The following is a 16,792-nucleotide window of genomic DNA, read 5'->3' as shown; positions in this document are numbered from 1 at the left end:
AGCATTTTTCATAATATCCTTTTGTATCGCTCTATTTGTATTCATCTCATTGCCTTTGTCTCCGTACATTTCCAAATGAATCCCCTTATAACTCTAAGACTTTGATCAGCCGCCCGTGACACACAGATTAACAGAAATGATGAACTGTCACGATAAATTGTATTTGTCTCCCCGTGTCTTGCCCCTCATCTGCTGTAAGGCAGTGGCAGTGAACAGATTTTGAGCCATTGTAAGGTGCCCGTATCATCTGCATAATCTTCATTACATATCTCAAGAGTCTTCATCAGCCTGCTTTAATTTCCTTTCTAATAATTTTCAGCTGGCTCTGGTGGTGTGGGACAGGTTTAAGTTTCCTGGTTTAAGTTTTACATATGAACATGAATAGGCTGAGATCAGCTCTGCACGCTATATACTCGAATTGCAACAATAGGTTGTGAACCCTTTAGAATTTTCCATATTTTTGTATAAACATATCCTAAAATATCCAGTTTTGCTAAAGGAAGAAAAACAGAACAACATGAATTATATTACACAATAATATTACTTGGTCCTTAACATTTTAAGGAAAAAATAGTCAGTAATACAGATCTGTGAATGGCACCTGAACCTCTGTTTTCAGCATCCCATGTGACACTTTTGTGCAGCAATAAATGCAAGTATAAATATGCAGTAAAAGGTGATCAATTCTGCACACTGGCTTCGAGGAATTTAGTCCATTTCAGTATTGCAAACACAAAACTTTGGGTTCTCTCACACAAACTGCTTGCTTTGGGCTATTCCACAATTTCTACAACTTAAAGGTTAGGACTTTGACTCGACTATTGAAAAACATTAGCTGAATTCTTCCACTACCATTCCTCAGTAGAAATATTTTTGTGCTACGAGTTGTTTTCTGGCTTTATGCACTTTTCTTTTGAGATTCGTGTTCTTGACTTTACTGTGAATGTATTCAAATTAAGGCTGGGTGACATGGAAAGTTTTTTTTATATCAGTCAGATATATCGATAGATCACAATATATGTACTTTTTAAAATAAATAACATAGGTTCATAATTCTTTCTGAAGATAAAAAAACAGGAAATGATGGATACAAAGAATATTATTTATATTATTTTTTTTGTTTTATCTTCTGCGGGAATAAGTAAGGATATCGTTTCCATTCTTTGTGTGGATTTTCCGGTACAATGTTTTTCATTTTGTGAATATTAAAACATTTCATGAAGGAAACATTAATGAACACTAAAACATTATTTTAGCAAATACTTTCTTATACTGTTTTTTTTTTTAAATTTTAGTTAACTCTACTCTGCACACCTAATTCTCACCTAAACCTGGATCATTAGGTCATGTAACCCATGACAACAGCAGTGATCATGCATGATATGACAGAGTGCTGAGCGAGGCAGAAAGGATTTTACTCAGATTTGTGCAAGTGGAGTCATACTGAGTGCTGTCAGGAAAGGAGGTGGAGGAAGGCCAAACATGAGAGCCGGAAGGTGACAGCTCAGAGGAGGACATACCAGCGTTTGAGGAGCCTGAGCAGGGTCAAAATGATGACACCCAAAGTTTATTATGGATGAGGAGTATTGCGTAAGCTAGGGCTCTGAAGTTGTGGGATTTGGTTTCTCGACTGCCGTATAGGACACCGGCCTGTGAAGTGAATCATCTTTTCATGATTTCATCAGATTGAGGCAGAAGGTTGCATTTTTTAAGGAGATGTCACCTTCAAGAGAGCTTTAGTCTTTGCCCCCTGATCAGACGTTAAGATCATTTGTTACTCTGATCGACTGGCCAATCTCGAAGAATCTGTCTCAACTTATTGAATTGTCTATAACTAGGAACCAGTAAAGTTGGATCCTAGGCTATCCAAGTTATGTCATGAACACAGATATGCTGGAGAATGTTTTCAGCTCCAGAATGCGTTACGTTTTAATGCTACCTTCAGCATTAAAACTTAAAACCACTTCCTTCTGGTTTGTGTCGTCTGACATCTTTTAGTCTAAGACCTGGTTTGCTCTTTACTGTTTGATGTAATCAGAGGTCTAACTCTCTTGGCAGTAGTTTCAGTATGGTTGAAATTAAAGTGAAAAAGGCAGGAAATGTAGAGTTAGCTTATGCTTATATTATATATACTTTTAGGATATATATGATTAATCAATTAATAATTAATGTAAATAAACAGGGTAAAAGTGTGTAAAAATTTCTTTTCAGCTTCTCAGCTGAAAAGGCTTCTAGAAATTTGTAATACCTGAAAACTTCAGAGCCCTACATGATACAACACTTCTTATTATGGGTGAGTACCAAATGCTGATATGTCTTCCTCTGACCTTTCACCCCTCTGCTCTAATGTCTGGCCTTCTTCCATCTCATACCCCTGACAGCAATAAGACTGACCACCCCTGCCACAATTTTGAGAAAAATCCTTTCTGCTTCACTCTGCCCTTTGCTTCCTGAAGTATGGACAAAGGTTGAAAATGCAATGTGATAAGTCCTTTTGTCCACTGGCTAAAATTTGTTTCGAAAGCCATAAAATTACTCTACATTTCTGAAATCGTATTAAATCTTTGACTCTCAAAGAAGATCTCACGAAGCAGTTTGATTTTTAGTAATGGAAACATAATATCTGCAAAATTATTATCACCTAATTTTATGGTCATAAAATTGGAAGCTGCAGTTCCCATCATTTTGGAAATAAAATCCATGTGCTGTCTCAGCTCAACCCCCACAAATGTGGGATGTCCTCATTTGAAGGGATGTCCTATTTACAGCACAGCAGGACTCGTATAGATTGCATAAATGATCGCTGTCTTAAAAATCTCATGTCCTCCACAAAGGACAAAATCATATCTCAGGGAACCCACACGGTATCGTTTCTTTTATATAGATTTAAACAGTTTTTAAGTTTTAAATAGACCTTCCAACTTTCAAATGTAAACAAAGGAGAAAATAAATAAAACCAACTAGTGCTGTGAAGTTGCTGGGTTTGGTTTCTTAGCTGCCATACAGTACACCGGCCTGTGAAAGGGATCACTCAATTGTGATCCACTTATGCTTCATGACAACATATCAATTAATAATTAATTAATTCTTTAAAAAAGCACAAGAAGTGCAGTTCTGACTCAGTGAAGTGGGCAGCGAGGCTCTTATATGGATCAGATATGTGACTTGACCACAAATCTGATGTTGTAGCAAAGTGTGACTCAGATGTTCTCCTGTCTCTTTACACTCCACGCGCAGCTGGAAAAGTGCCGTGTAAGGGAAATGGCCAGGGACTCGGTAACGAGTCATTCACTTAAACCTGACATTTTTGGCTCTGTTTACATTACATCACATATTTTACAATAAAGTAAACTGTTGCATCAGTGTCTCTTTGTTTTTTGTCACTGGGCATGGTACAAGAGAAAGTGTCTGGTACTGTAAAGTCTTGCATTGTGCAGGTAAACATTCAGCTGTGGGTTTTGCAAACATTCTTCTGTGCATTTGTGCAACTTTAAATAGCCAGAAATCTTTCCACACTACTGAACATTTCCACGGAGTTCTCGTCCTTTGAGCCTTGGGCCGTGTTCGATGCACTGTCATGTTTAGCAATGCTTCGTTAAAAATTTATGTTGTCATTTTGTCTTTTATTTTCCTCACACTCCTAATGTACTGATGTGTATGGCTACAGTAGCCCAAACAAAATCCTTTTACGCTGTATGTGTCTTAACCTGATGTTGCTTTAACTCTATTCCAACCAGGGGACTGATAAGACGTATAACTCTTCTTGTTGTCACTGGCCTGTCAATTGGTTGTCTATCAAAACATGGCTAGAATGATTAGTGTTGCCTTTACATTGACCATGTCCAATGCTTCTTTTGATGAAAAGGTAATTTGGAATAACTGTCTTTATCCTTTTATCATCCAGCCCGAGTTTAAATATCATTCAGGCTTGTCTCTGTCTCCTTGAAGCCCTGCAATGCAAGCCATTGTTCAGTATTTTGATACAGGACAAACATGAATATTAGACAGTGTGAGAGAGGTCTTTAGATGATCAGACATTTCCTCTGGTTCATTTGTTACCTGCCAGACCGTTGAACATCAGTCATGAACAGTATGTATGACTGTGGATTGGTGAAGTGCAGACTCTTTAAATATGGTGATGAGCATTGACAAAGATTCTGTGAAAGTTCTCAGAAGTATAATATGTTGCAGTAACGATACACTTTAAAATCATGTCCTCCAAAGATAAGACTTTAACAGATCCCTTTTCTTTAGGCTCATTAAAACATCACACCCTCACACCTGATTTTTAACATCTAATTAACTGCTAAGTCTAGAGGTTCACATACTTACAGATGTGTAATACTGCATAGTTTCTCTCAATAAATAAATAGCTGCGTCTAATATTCTTGTCCTGTTTGTTTAACCGCGCGCTCTCTTCTTGAGTGACATTATATATTTTTGCAGATGTATAAAAAAGGGGTCACAGATGTTTTCATACAGCAGCATTTAGCACAGAGGGATTTTTTTTTTCATTTTTGGGAATAATTAGACATTTATTTATAAAATGTATTACCCATCAAAAGTTTGGGGCCACTTAGAAATTAGTTTGTGATCGATTGGTTGTTAATTATCATTGAATTCTGTTTTCCATTATAATAATATAATTGTTCATGCCAGGACAGCAGAAACTGTTGCACCGGTTAAACCAACTACAAAAAATATCCTAAATGAAAATACACTAATATTCCTTTTCTAAGCAATTAAAACCATGTGCAAATTCTGGAGTTTCCATATAACAGTGCCTACTACGTCCTTAACAAACCGCAACAGTCTGGCTCTTGCTCAGCTGTGAACCACAGTTGCTCAGTTCTCTTTCTGTTATGTTAGCTTTGTTAGTACAGGTATTATTTAAACATATTTAATTATTTAGCAGTTTATTTAATGTAATATCACTCGTTTATTTCAATAAGAACACTGATGAGTTTAAGAAGAAAACACTTTTTTTGTGGCTTTTTTCTCCAAACAATAATCAAACCAACAAAGGTTGATGCTCCAAACACTCAAGTAGTCAGTTTGTTTCCTCTTTTTAATCAGCAGAGCAATTCTTTTTCAAGTGTGCTAAGGTAATTAGAAAAGGTGATGAATGATCATTTAACTTTTTAACCTGAGAAACCTCAGACATCACAATGGAGCACAGAAGTAATCGGTGATGAAAATGGGTTTTTCAATGGGCTGTTTCATTTCTAAAATGGATATTTCAAAACAGATACATTAAGTGAACCCAAAATTCTAAGCAGTAATGCATGATCTTAATCCTTCCTGGATCAGCTTTGACTGAAAACCTGGCCCGAGTATCAGATCACGTTAGATTTCAATGACAGAGCAAACTGCCAGAGAGCGCTGCATTTGCTTGCTATTTTGTGAGAAATCAAAACTGGAAGACAATAATCAGTGAAGTGCTGCAGAATCTGCATTTTTGAAAGCTGGAGAATTGGTTTGCATTCTGCTGGATGGCTGATAGATTTCAGCCGCTTTACTAAATACTGGGCATGAAGGTAAATTTGTGGAAAAAGCAAAGCTTCTGAATGATGTTTAGCAATACGTGTAAAAAATAACAATAATATTAAAATCTGTCTGGAAAACTTGGTGAATTACCAAATTTACATGAAGTCATATGAATTGTGAGAGTTCAAAAAGACAGCTGCCTCCAGTGGTGAAAGATATTGCTCTCAAACCCATGAATCACAGGAGAAACCGGATGAACCAGAAGAACTGCAGTGATGGACTGTGAAGCCTGCATTTGCAAGTGTAAGAAGTTGTCAGAAATAAACTATGCTTTTAATATTACACCAAAATTAAAGCTTACTTCCTCTGCTGTAAATGCACTACACTCGACACTGTTGGCTACCTGTACTTTTATTTTTAATCTCAGTCCACACCACTTCAAGGTGCTTTTATATATATAAATACTTTGTGCTTGTTTGGAATGACATTGAACTCAATCTTCTTCTAAAAGTCACCATCTGTCAAATGCTTGCTGGGATGGTTTAGGTGAGATCAACAGAGCAGAGCTGTGGCAACACTGTCAATCAATGTGTCCTTAAAGCACTGGACAGTCTTCTCTTTTATGGTGTTTATTTTTACAAGGACAGAAGGCTGAGCGAGTTACACAAGGTAGAAGGAAAGCTTTTAAAAGTTTGGCACATGTGGTGGTTGAGATAGGGGTTTCAACTACTATACTGCACCATCACTTGATTATTATTCTAGCTTATTAGGAAGATAAATAAGCTTAAAAAATCTTTTAATCATGGTTCTCTCTTAATAACTGCTTACCTCCTGGTTGCCGCCGCAGAATAAATTTACGGACCTCATCGTAAATGAAGATGAGAAGACTGTATGGTATGCCACAGAACCACCAAAGGATCCTGAGGGGGGAAAAGGAAGATGTGGTGACTCACAGGCGGAGTGGAAATTGTTAAATTCATTGCAGCTATTTTTGAATATTAAGGATAACAACATGGTGTTTAAGAAGATCCCAGACTACATTTAAAGTCCAGAGTGACAGGCTAATGGCAGCCTATTAGGTCTTTCAGAGGTTATTTTTCGGTTCAGTGGAGATATGCATATGCAGAGCATACTTCAGGGGGTACATGCGCAAGGCAACGTCCATTCCAGGGCAGTAGGAGAGGAAGGCAGCCAGAGCTGTTTCAACAAACAGGCCAAAGATCAAAATTCTGTTCCTGTTAGGCAGAAAAAAGGTGCACATCAGAGAAAAGAAAAGGTTTATACAGGTTTATAAAGTGCAGAACATTAAAATAGCAGTGATGATATGATCCCAGTATTAGAAGCCTCAAATAAAAGAGCCAAAATCATTTTTCATTTTGAAGAATAAGAGTACCTTTCTGACTACCCTCATTTGTGCATCGATTCTACATGCTTCAGTTCCTCCTTCCATCAGCACTCTTTTCCTGTCTTCCACCTCCCTTACTTCACACCCCACTCACTCACGTCATCCCCTGCTGAAAGAGGGAGTTCCTCCTTGTCTTGCAGATGATGAGATCAGCCCACTGGACGACCACAATGCTGGTGAAGAAGGCTGTGTGGCAGGTAAATTCCACAATCTTCCTCTGTTCATAGGTCTGCCAGGATGAAACACATTGTATTACTCATGCGCGAGAGTGGAAACATTCATTTATTCATTCCGGTCATGTTGGCGAGTGTCAGTCCCCATTCCTTACCCACTGCTGCCCAAAGCTGTCCTCCAGGTCATTGACTTCACGGTCATCCCAGTCGATGCGGATGCCTACTAGGTTTCTTGGGAGGAAGCCGTTTTCAGCCAATATCACAAAGTAGGTGAAAAAACCAGCCAAAGCTTGGATCATACCTGGATTACAAATATGAAAGCCCATTGATAAGACAGCAATGCAAAAACTCATTTAGATGATCTAAAAATAATGTAACATTTTATAGCTGTTACATTTCAAAGGTTCATAAGGTCCAACAATGGTTTTGTAACTTTGTAACTTTTCTAATAAGTGGTATTATACTGTAGAGAAAAATAAATTTTTAAGTTATTTCAGAGAGGAAAGCGATATTGATTTATCACTGTCCCATTTAAAACACAGTAAATATTCTGTTAGTGTTAATTAGTTCATGCAAAAATCATTTTCCAAATAGATTTGTGGTGAGAAGTTTATACATGGCTTGGATTTTGTGGTAGCTTGTTTTTAATGATTTATTTAAATCTAGGGGCAGCACAGTGGCAGCATGGTGGTTAGTACTGTACTCAGGTCCCGAGTTCAATTCCACCAGCAGTCTGGTTTGCATGTTCTCCCCGGCTTCCTCCCACAGTCCAAAGACATGCAGTTAGTGGGGATACGTTAACTGGAAACTCTAAATTGCCCATAGGTGTGAATGTGAATGGTGGTCTGTGTTGCATGTGTTAGCCCTGTGACAGACTGGCAAGCTGTCCAGGGTGTACCCTGCCTCTTGCCCTAAGTCAGCTGGGATAGGCTCCATCCCCCTGATAAAGGATAATTGGCAGAGAATGGATGGATATATTTATATATATAACACACACACAGGATCAGGGTGGACATACCCCACTAATACCTGATTAAATGTCTCTTGGGAAGTTGCACCACAACTAGATGCATTTAGTAACCATCAATAATGTTCTGGCATGATTCTGGCTGAATATTAAACCAATCTAAGGGAGAGAAGATTCATTTAAATTGGTTGGTGAACCTGTTTACTTGTGTGGATTAGAGAAAAATCCGAAATAACTTCAAACATGTGCACTAATTTTTGTTTTTTAAAGTCATTAAAGATGTAAAATAATTCCACCCTGGAAAAAGAACAACTAAAAAAATAATTAGAAGCCCACATTTAACCTCCTAGGACCTGGCGTCCACATATGTGGACATCACATTTTGAGCTGTCTAGACCACAATACTAAATTTTGCTCTACTAGGGCCTGATATCTTCTTCTCAGAAACTACATCAGGTAAAAACACAATTCTTTGTTTGTACATTCATCAGGTCCCAATCAGTCCAAATAGCAAATAGAAATTAAAAATGCATGTCGTTAAAGATTTGTATTTGTATTTGAACTTGTGACCACAACAGTATGTGTTGGTTTCATCAGGCTGCTTATTTTGTGTGTTTACTTTATCTTCTTTACTTGTCTTGCAGCAGTTACAGTTAATCTATAATTTTGTTAATTAATTAAATGTTAATATAGTTCCTATTATTTTTTATTATTAATACTGAAACACCTACTCATTTCCAGCAAATGTTGTAGGAAAGTGCAATCCTGTAAAGCAAACTCATGTGGCATTTCAAGATGACAAATGCAAAGTCTACCTACAACATGCATGGCAACTGCGTAACTTGTGTGCCATAACAATTTTCCACATGTACTTTTTGAATTAACAGGCAGGCCAAGGGATTAAACTAAAACCTGGACAATATATACTGACTTAAATCCCTACAAAGTGCATATTTTGAGTCTATAGTAGCTCAATCCATTAGTGTTTGTCAGGGAAAATAGATTAATGTATTGTCATCCCTCTTTCCTCTGTGACATTATTTTTTTTTAAAGGTAAATAGCTCCAGACAGCTGAGTACTTCCATAATAGGTGTTAGTGACTTTTAATTTGATGTTGGCAAATTCGTTTTGTCAGAGTGGGCGTAACATTTTCAGCAGGATGGACATCTTACTGCAGAGCATAAAAGCTCCACTTACACCAAACCTTCAAAATGACTGATTATGGATTAAGACAATGGTTATTAATTACTGTGTTCATGAATTTGTTACATTAAAACTCTTTGCCAGGTCAGTGTTTATGTTTAAGGTTTTTTATGACATCATGTCAGTGACAAGAAGCTGGTTGTTTAACTTTTTTTCTCACTGGCGGTGGTTTGTGCTGCTGTTGCATTCACGAAGTGTCACTCAGGATCACGTCGTCAGTAGGTTTTTCAGGACTTGTGGCTGTGATGTCACAGCAGTGGTTTGTAAATGTGATTTGTTGAGCCCTGCAAACATTTTGCCCCAGCAGTGTTTATCTTGCACACATTATGGGAGTTCACGAGTTACCGGCTGTTTAGAGCATGTTCAATTTTAAGATTGCATGTCATCCAGTGAGGCCCTGTCATAGTTTGACCTATTTAACAGCCTATAAAATGAGGCCAGACTTTGATTTTTCGCTATTCCCAAACCATACAAAACCAAAGATGAAAAAGCATGCATTGAAGTGAGGCTCCAACAACTGGAACACGACCAAGATTAAGCAGAAAAAAAGTTGCACTCTCTACACTCAATTTGCTCGAAATGTCACAACAATTAAAGTGAAATTGTGGGACTATCTGCTCACCTCTGGATCTATTTTCCTTTACTGTATGTGCCTACACATTTACAAAGCCAGTTAGAAATGCCAAAATTTCTGATAAATGTCAATATTTAATGTTTATATGCCTTTGATGTTTATTATTGCTGAGACTTCACAAGAAGAGGCCTGTCACAGTGATTCGGGTTTACGAGCTGCAGTGCTGAAAGATGACAAGAGGCCAAACCTATTTGTCCGTATGCCATGCTGATGAGGCGTTCGTTGACCAGCTTGTCTGTTTTGGGGTTTCTTGGTTGTCTTTTCATAATGTCGCTCTCTGCTGTCTCATAGGCCAGGGAGATAGCTGGAACCTGGAGGGTAAGGGAGGAACAGAACAGAACGACCTCGGCTTAAGCTCCCTGTACGATGAATGTGCAGGAATTTGTCTTTGTGGCATCTGTACAAAGGCATGATGACAATGCCAGACACAGGGAAGACTAGACTGTTAATATAATCACTCAATCACTGAGTAGAGGGAGAAAAGGGAGAGAAACGACAGGGAGGGAGGGAAAAAAAGAAGTAACGACAGTGACAGAGAGGGAGGAGGGGAGAAGAGACAAGAGGAGAGAGACGGATAGTGAATTTCAAGACATTCATAAAACAGGAGGCTAGAAAGGTCCCTGTAATAAAGATCGTATATTGGCTGGTTTTACCAGGTAAGCAACAGAGCAATATGTGTGACTTAGGGCAGGAATCTTTGGGTCTTAGGAGAGCTTTGAGGTGTGGACTTGGCATTGTGTGAAACTGAGCGCATGCTCTGTGGCGTACAAATCCACTTTGTTTTGGTGTTACACTCCCTTGACCCACTGCAGCAGTGAAGAAAGAAGAGAATAGAGCATGAGAAAGGGATGTGTAGACAGAGGTTGTGTTGTTTTTTGGGGGTTTTTTTGCACCTTTGAAAGTACATGTGTAAAAACTAAGTCTCAGTGTTGAAGCATTCTTAAGTGTGCTACATCTCGCTTTGATAAGCATCCATTTCTGCATGGTAGTTCTTGCTAAAAATAATCCTAGCAGACTCCAAGTGCTGATTGTCACTCCTAAATCTCAGCAGAGCCCTCCAGCCTGTAGCTTGGAGTGGAACGTCGCTGTTAACAAGCTGTTAACAGCTTTACCACCATTGGAAATCTGCACTTTTGTACTGTACAATAAACACTTTTCGAGTACTTTTTTTTGGCTAGTCCTACTCTTCAAAGCTCACATCCAGCTGTTCATTTCTCATGCAGTTACTGGATACATGAAGACATGTTACTTTGAAGGGAAGGTGTTTTTTTTATATGCAAAACAGGTGAACAAATTTGTGTGTTTTTAAAAAAAAACAAAAAAAAACTTCAGTCATGTCATCTTGAAAGAGAAATTCAACCAATAAAGAATGCAGTATGTCTGTGATCTGAGACAGCTGAGTAAATATTTGTCAACAGGAACAAATCTGTTCTGCTGCTAGGAAACCAAAGAAGTTCAATTTTGATGTCACCCAAGTAAAATAAGTCTGAACTGCTTTATTAACAATGTTAGCAAGCAGTTCCTCTTTATTTTTAACCTGTGTTTCTTGGCAGTGGGAGACTATTTCTAATGTATGTACCTGATTACGTGAGAAACATTGTATAACAGCCAGTTTCGGGGGCACTCTAATGGCTCCTGGGTGAAAGCAGGAAAAATTAAAGTTGAAATAATGGACACAACTGAACAAGTCTTTCTGAATATATTCATTGTGTGATTCTTTTTTGTTGTAATGATGGATTACACCCCTCAGGCAAGCAGTGTGCCAGCAACCCTCTCTTTTTTTTCTTTTTGCTGCTAGAAATACAAAGGAGAGACTGGCATCTGGAAATACTAGAGCTGTGAAATGTAAATCTGTATGCAAGTGTCACTCGGTCTTTGTTCTACATGAACAAATGGACGTCGACAGTGAGGCAAAAGCGAATTTCTTCCCCCCAAATGAAAGAGCTAATGAAACCAAACATTTTTCTTTTTACCTTCAGGCATTCATATTTGACACCAGTATTAGTGCCATTTTCGTTAATGTCACCTTTAGCTTGCCGGTAGCTATGTAGCATGCTAATAATTAGCACCTTCTCTTGAAGACAAATCATTAAAATTAGCCCGCATTTAGCTGGTGAAAGCTCACAACTCAATAAATAAAGATTTATCTAAAATATTATGCTGTGTTATGAGTTCTAAAGGTTCTATGCAGAAATGGTAAAAGTTGAATAAGCAGCAGTATTTCAAACACAAATATAGGTATATAACATGTAGGACTTGACAATTTAAGTTTGTTTTGCAATTGTTGTATAAATATTTTTTTTTTAAAAAAACCAAAAAAGCAAGTCTTGCAATAAAGCTGTCATTCTACTTGGGGATCAAGAACAAGTATTGGGGTAAAAGCCCTGAAACCGAAACTGAAATTGTTTTGGAGCTCTCATGAGTCACATATTGGTCTGAGCACTGAATCCTACTACAATACTACTAGAGAATTTGATTGCATTGATTGATTGATCATCAACAACGGAAAAAAGACAAACAAATGACGATTATGTTACAGCTATGGCAGGCGAATTGTGGGATTGCTTCATTTATGTCGCTGAATGCAGGGACACTAATGATATATAGCCAAAGCTTTCTGGTGAAATACACAGTTTAACCATTTTTCATTGTGAGCACATTTTGTATTGGTGTAAACAACATGTGTACATGTGGGATGAATAATGTGTGTGATAAATTGCTTTGGTTAGGTGTAATATGTCAAGATATGCTAATTAGCTTTGCGCTTATGCTAGTTAGCATAGACAGTGTTGAAGATGGACACAGCTTCCAGGGCTGAAAATTGAAGCCAAAGCAGAAGTGTTTTTTTTCTGTTGTTGTTTTTTTTTTAAGTGGTCAACAATGTGCGACTGGTTGCAAAAAGACTTTCTCTTATATAAGTCTTTGGGAAAGTAGCCATGACCTCAGAAAATACTACACTGATGAGTTTATGGGCTAAGTCACTAGTTTCAGGTCAAATCAAATGATACATTATATTCTTTTTAACCGTGGTTATCATTACTGTTGGAACAGGATTATATAAGACATATTCACTGGCTAGTGACTTGTGATTGAGAATGTGTTAGCAAATGAGCGTGACTGAGAGCTTGTCAGTCATAAACCACTGCATGTATAGAACTCTTTGTCAGATCCACAACTCACTTGCAAAGCAGCAATAATACTGTTACATCTGTTGAAACCACAGCCATATAGTCATTTCTGTTATAGTTCTTGTAAGTCTGCCTAAAGTCCTCACTCATAAAGGGAGCATGTGCAGCTGGTGCGTTGTAAGATGAAATGGCAACAGCAAAAATGGTTAACTCAAGGCTGATGATTTAATCAATAACTGATCGTGCCTGAAAAAGGGCAAAAAAATCAGTGAAACTGTTGCCTATAAGAAATAAGTTTTATGACTGGCTTTAGGCACTAGATTTTCATCTGTGACTCACACTTCACACTCACATTATCTTTGGGCTGATGCAATAAGATTATGAATTTGTCACATAGTCACTCACTTGCAGCTGCTTAGCATAGTTAACTGGAGACGAAGGAGAAATATTTGATTGAGTCCAAATGAGTGATGTTAATCCTAAAGCAGTTAAGTTGAGAAAAGACAAATATAGTGATGAGATAAAGCTTCAGGTGATGGCAAACGAAACCATGAAGCCAGAAAGAGTTACTTTTATAAAGTATTAGTGCTGTCAAGAGTCCAAACACACTTCAGATAAACACTGCACACTATGTAAGAAGTATTACACAATCAAAATAGAAAATTACATCTCTGAAGTCTTTAAAATAACATTTTAAAAACTATAAACGGTTTCAAAGGCATCTAAGAATAATAACAGCTGTAAAGTAAATGTCTCACAAGTTTTAAGACTGTGCAGTGATGCTTGGGAAATTTTTTTTGGCTTCTGGCTAAAAAAAAGTTGGTCAAGGAAACTATTTGAGGTATTATTGCAAAGAGATATCTCAGTTTGTTTCCTCAGTGCTCACCATATCTGTGCCCAGGTCAATGCAGAGGATGGTGACCGTTCCCAGAGGAAGAGGAACACTCGCAATGATGAAGAGGAGGAAAGGCGAGATCTCTGGGATGTTGCTGGTTAATGTGTACGCAATGGACTTCTTCAAGTTGTCAAAGATGAGACGACCTGCAGCAATTTAAAAAACAAAAAAGAAAAAAGTGTTGACGGTTGATTTAAGGTGGGTCAAGGCCGAGTGAATTTTCTTACTTAAATGAAGGTCACTCCGACCCCTTCATCAGCATATCCACAATACAAATGGATTTTTAAAAATCGAAGACCATATTAAACACCCATAGCTAAATTAAATATCAGTCTCTCAAAGCAAATCTAAGGTTAAATCTCAAGTCAAATCTTTGAGAGCAAAGGCATGTCAAATTACGAGTATTCCTGAGAAAATTGTAGGTCAAAATCCGTCCTTCAGGTCGCCGAATGTTCTTTATTAATACATCACATTTTAACATTTCCATTAAACTCTTTTTTTTTCTAATCTTAACTCAAACTTCTCAGAGTCCTTTCACTGCGGCACCTACATAGTGCTGAGTAAAGTCTTTTTAAATTATTCTAGTTAATTTTATCTGTTTAAAATTTGTATTGTGTTCAAGTCAACGTTAAAAAAAATGCTAAATTAGCTGAGAGTTAATTTTTTGACTGAGGCCTGACTCTAGTTGCAGCATAAACTCTGTGAAATCAACCAGACTTCTCCACATATAAACTGCTATTCATTCAAAATAGAAAATCTCTGGTCTCTAGTGTTAAATGACAAAAGAGCTTTCTCTGAGCTTTCTTTTTTTTACTCTTCAAATTCTTGATCCCTTTATTTCACTGACTCACAATGTTTTCTTTCCCTCTTTGTTTCCTCCTCTATAATTTTCTCCTTTTATGCCTCCATTCTGACACCCTGCCTTTCCCCCACACTCACCCTCCTCCACTCCGGTGACGATGGAGGCGAAGTTGTCGTCCAGCAGGATCATATCAGCCGCCTGCTTGGACACATCAGAACCGGCGATCCCCATGGCAACGCCGATGTCGGCTTTCTTCAGCGCCGGAGAGTCGTTTACGCCATCGCCTGTCACAGCCACGATCGCCCCCTGTACCCACAAGGACCGGCGAACAAAAAGTGTCAAGAGGAAAAAGATAAGTACCGTGATTTAAAGCCTTTCTCCCCCCTCCGCCCCTTCTGTCTTAATAATGTCTTTTCAAAGCAGCTCTGGGGAGATTAAATGAAAAATGGAATTGAGTTGCAGTCATTCAGTCACGAGGAGTGAGAGTGAGTGAGCCAGGGTGAATTGTAGCATGACCTCAATATATGGGGATGTGAATAAGTGCACGCACACATAATTTTAAAGTTTTGTACATAAAAGCTCAGCATTTAATTTAAGGCACATATACAGGGTTTGATATGAGTTTAACATACAGTTAATCACATGCTCAAACACACAAACAGGCCTCCATTGTAGGCGCACACACTTAAATGAGCATGAGGACAAAAGCCAGCATTCATTCATTCAACCACCTGCACTAAAAACAGCTGAAATACACAAACACACATAGAGACAATTGTATTCAGTATTAAATGGCAGGAAGACACAACACACACACGCACACACACACACACACACACCTGTACAGAACCATACCTCCACACTTAAACAAAAACAGGCACTTTCAAGCATTCATTCAGTCTTTATCACAAACACCCAAATGCCTGCATTCATCTATATAAAACGCCACACACTGCAATTCAGCTTTAAGCTCTCAAAAAGACCCAATTACACATTTGCACACACACTCTGTCTCTCACTCACACAGACACACACGTGTGACCCTTGACCTGTCTCTGGCAGCCTTCAACAATGATGAGCTTTTGCTGCGGAGAGGTTCGGGCAAACACTATCTCAGTGTGGTTCCTCAGCAGGTCGTCCAGGTACTCGGAGCTCATCTCCTTTAGGTCAGAGCCATGCACCACACACGCCTTGGCATCCCTGGGAAACACACAAGCAGGTACAATTATGCAGAGGGTGGTAATGACATTTCCTTCAAGTCTGTCATTGTCAGGCAACCACACAAATGCAGCAGCGGGAAACATACATTTCCATGCTTTGTGTCTTAAAGGAACAGTTTGACATTTGGGAGATTGTCTGAAAGTAAGACAATTAGCCAATCAGCAAATCCAAAGTTGCTCGTTAATGCATTATATTTCCTTTGTCTAATCTACACAAAAATAAAAGTCTAATGATGAATATGTGCTGTTTTGTATTATACGGAAAATAAATTATTGGGGAAGTAATTCAACCTCCTGGAGTCTCCAAGTACATGCTTACTTTTTACTGTCATCAGGATTGTCTGTACTATAGTATTATTTCAAAACCCATCTGCTGATTATCATATGGTGGGAAATCGCTGCAGTTTCTTGGGGTGCTTCCTGTGTAGTGGCTGCATATCCCGGTCAAGATTTCCATTTCTGTCCAGAGCACATTGTTTATGAATGCAGATGAATGAAATAATAATAATAATAATAATAATAATAATAATAATAATAATAATAATAATAATAATAATAATAATAATAATAATAATAATAATAATAATGTTGCAAAAAGTTATATTGCTGTGAGAAGGTAGCCCTTGCTTATCTGTTGAAATCCTCCTATTCACGCTGTTATTTATTTGAAACGATTGCTGAGAACTCATTTGTATAGGTTAGGTTTCCCTTAATTTATCCCTTTTATTTTCAGCCATAGTTTGGAACTATTTGCATGTATGTGTGTATGCTGGAAAACCGTGTGGTTGATTATGTGTCTGTATGTTTTAACATGTACACTTATCTTCAGTGTGTGGCTTTTATTCAAACTGTGAAGCACTTTGTAACTGTGTTTTGAA

The 16,792-nt window shown here is 38.0% G+C and overlaps 1 protein-coding gene across 2 annotated transcripts in view; it reads right to left on the bottom strand.

Moving 5' to 3' along the window:
* The window catches only part of atp1a2a (ATPase Na+/K+ transporting subunit alpha 2a), a 50,804-nt gene that overhangs the window by 443 nt on the left and 33,569 nt on the right, over positions 1–16,792 (bottom strand). For both annotated transcript variants that reach the window (XM_006792372.3, XM_006792373.3), the window contains exons 16-23: positions 15,744–15,894; positions 14,832–15,000; positions 13,884–14,038; positions 10,057–10,180; positions 7,221–7,366; positions 6,991–7,121; positions 6,621–6,722; positions 6,316–6,407 (exon numbers count right to left, since the gene is read on the bottom strand). In XM_006792372.3, the coding sequence (XP_006792435.1) occupies positions 6,316–6,407; positions 6,621–6,722; positions 6,991–7,121; positions 7,221–7,366; positions 10,057–10,180; positions 13,884–14,038; positions 14,832–15,000; positions 15,744–15,894 (1,070 nt within the window). The remainder of the gene's footprint in view (positions 1–6,315; positions 6,408–6,620; positions 6,723–6,990; positions 7,122–7,220; positions 7,367–10,056; positions 10,181–13,883; positions 14,039–14,831; positions 15,001–15,743; positions 15,895–16,792) is intronic.

The sequence above is a fragment of the Neolamprologus brichardi genome, chromosome 18 (assembly GCF_056152115.1).
Source record: "Neolamprologus brichardi isolate AB-2024 chromosome 18, ASM5615211v1, whole genome shotgun sequence".
Lineage (NCBI taxonomy): Eukaryota > Metazoa > Chordata > Actinopteri > Cichliformes > Cichlidae > Neolamprologus > Neolamprologus brichardi.
Note: the sequence above shows the minus strand (reverse complement) of the source record. Positions and strands in the feature narration are given on the sequence as shown.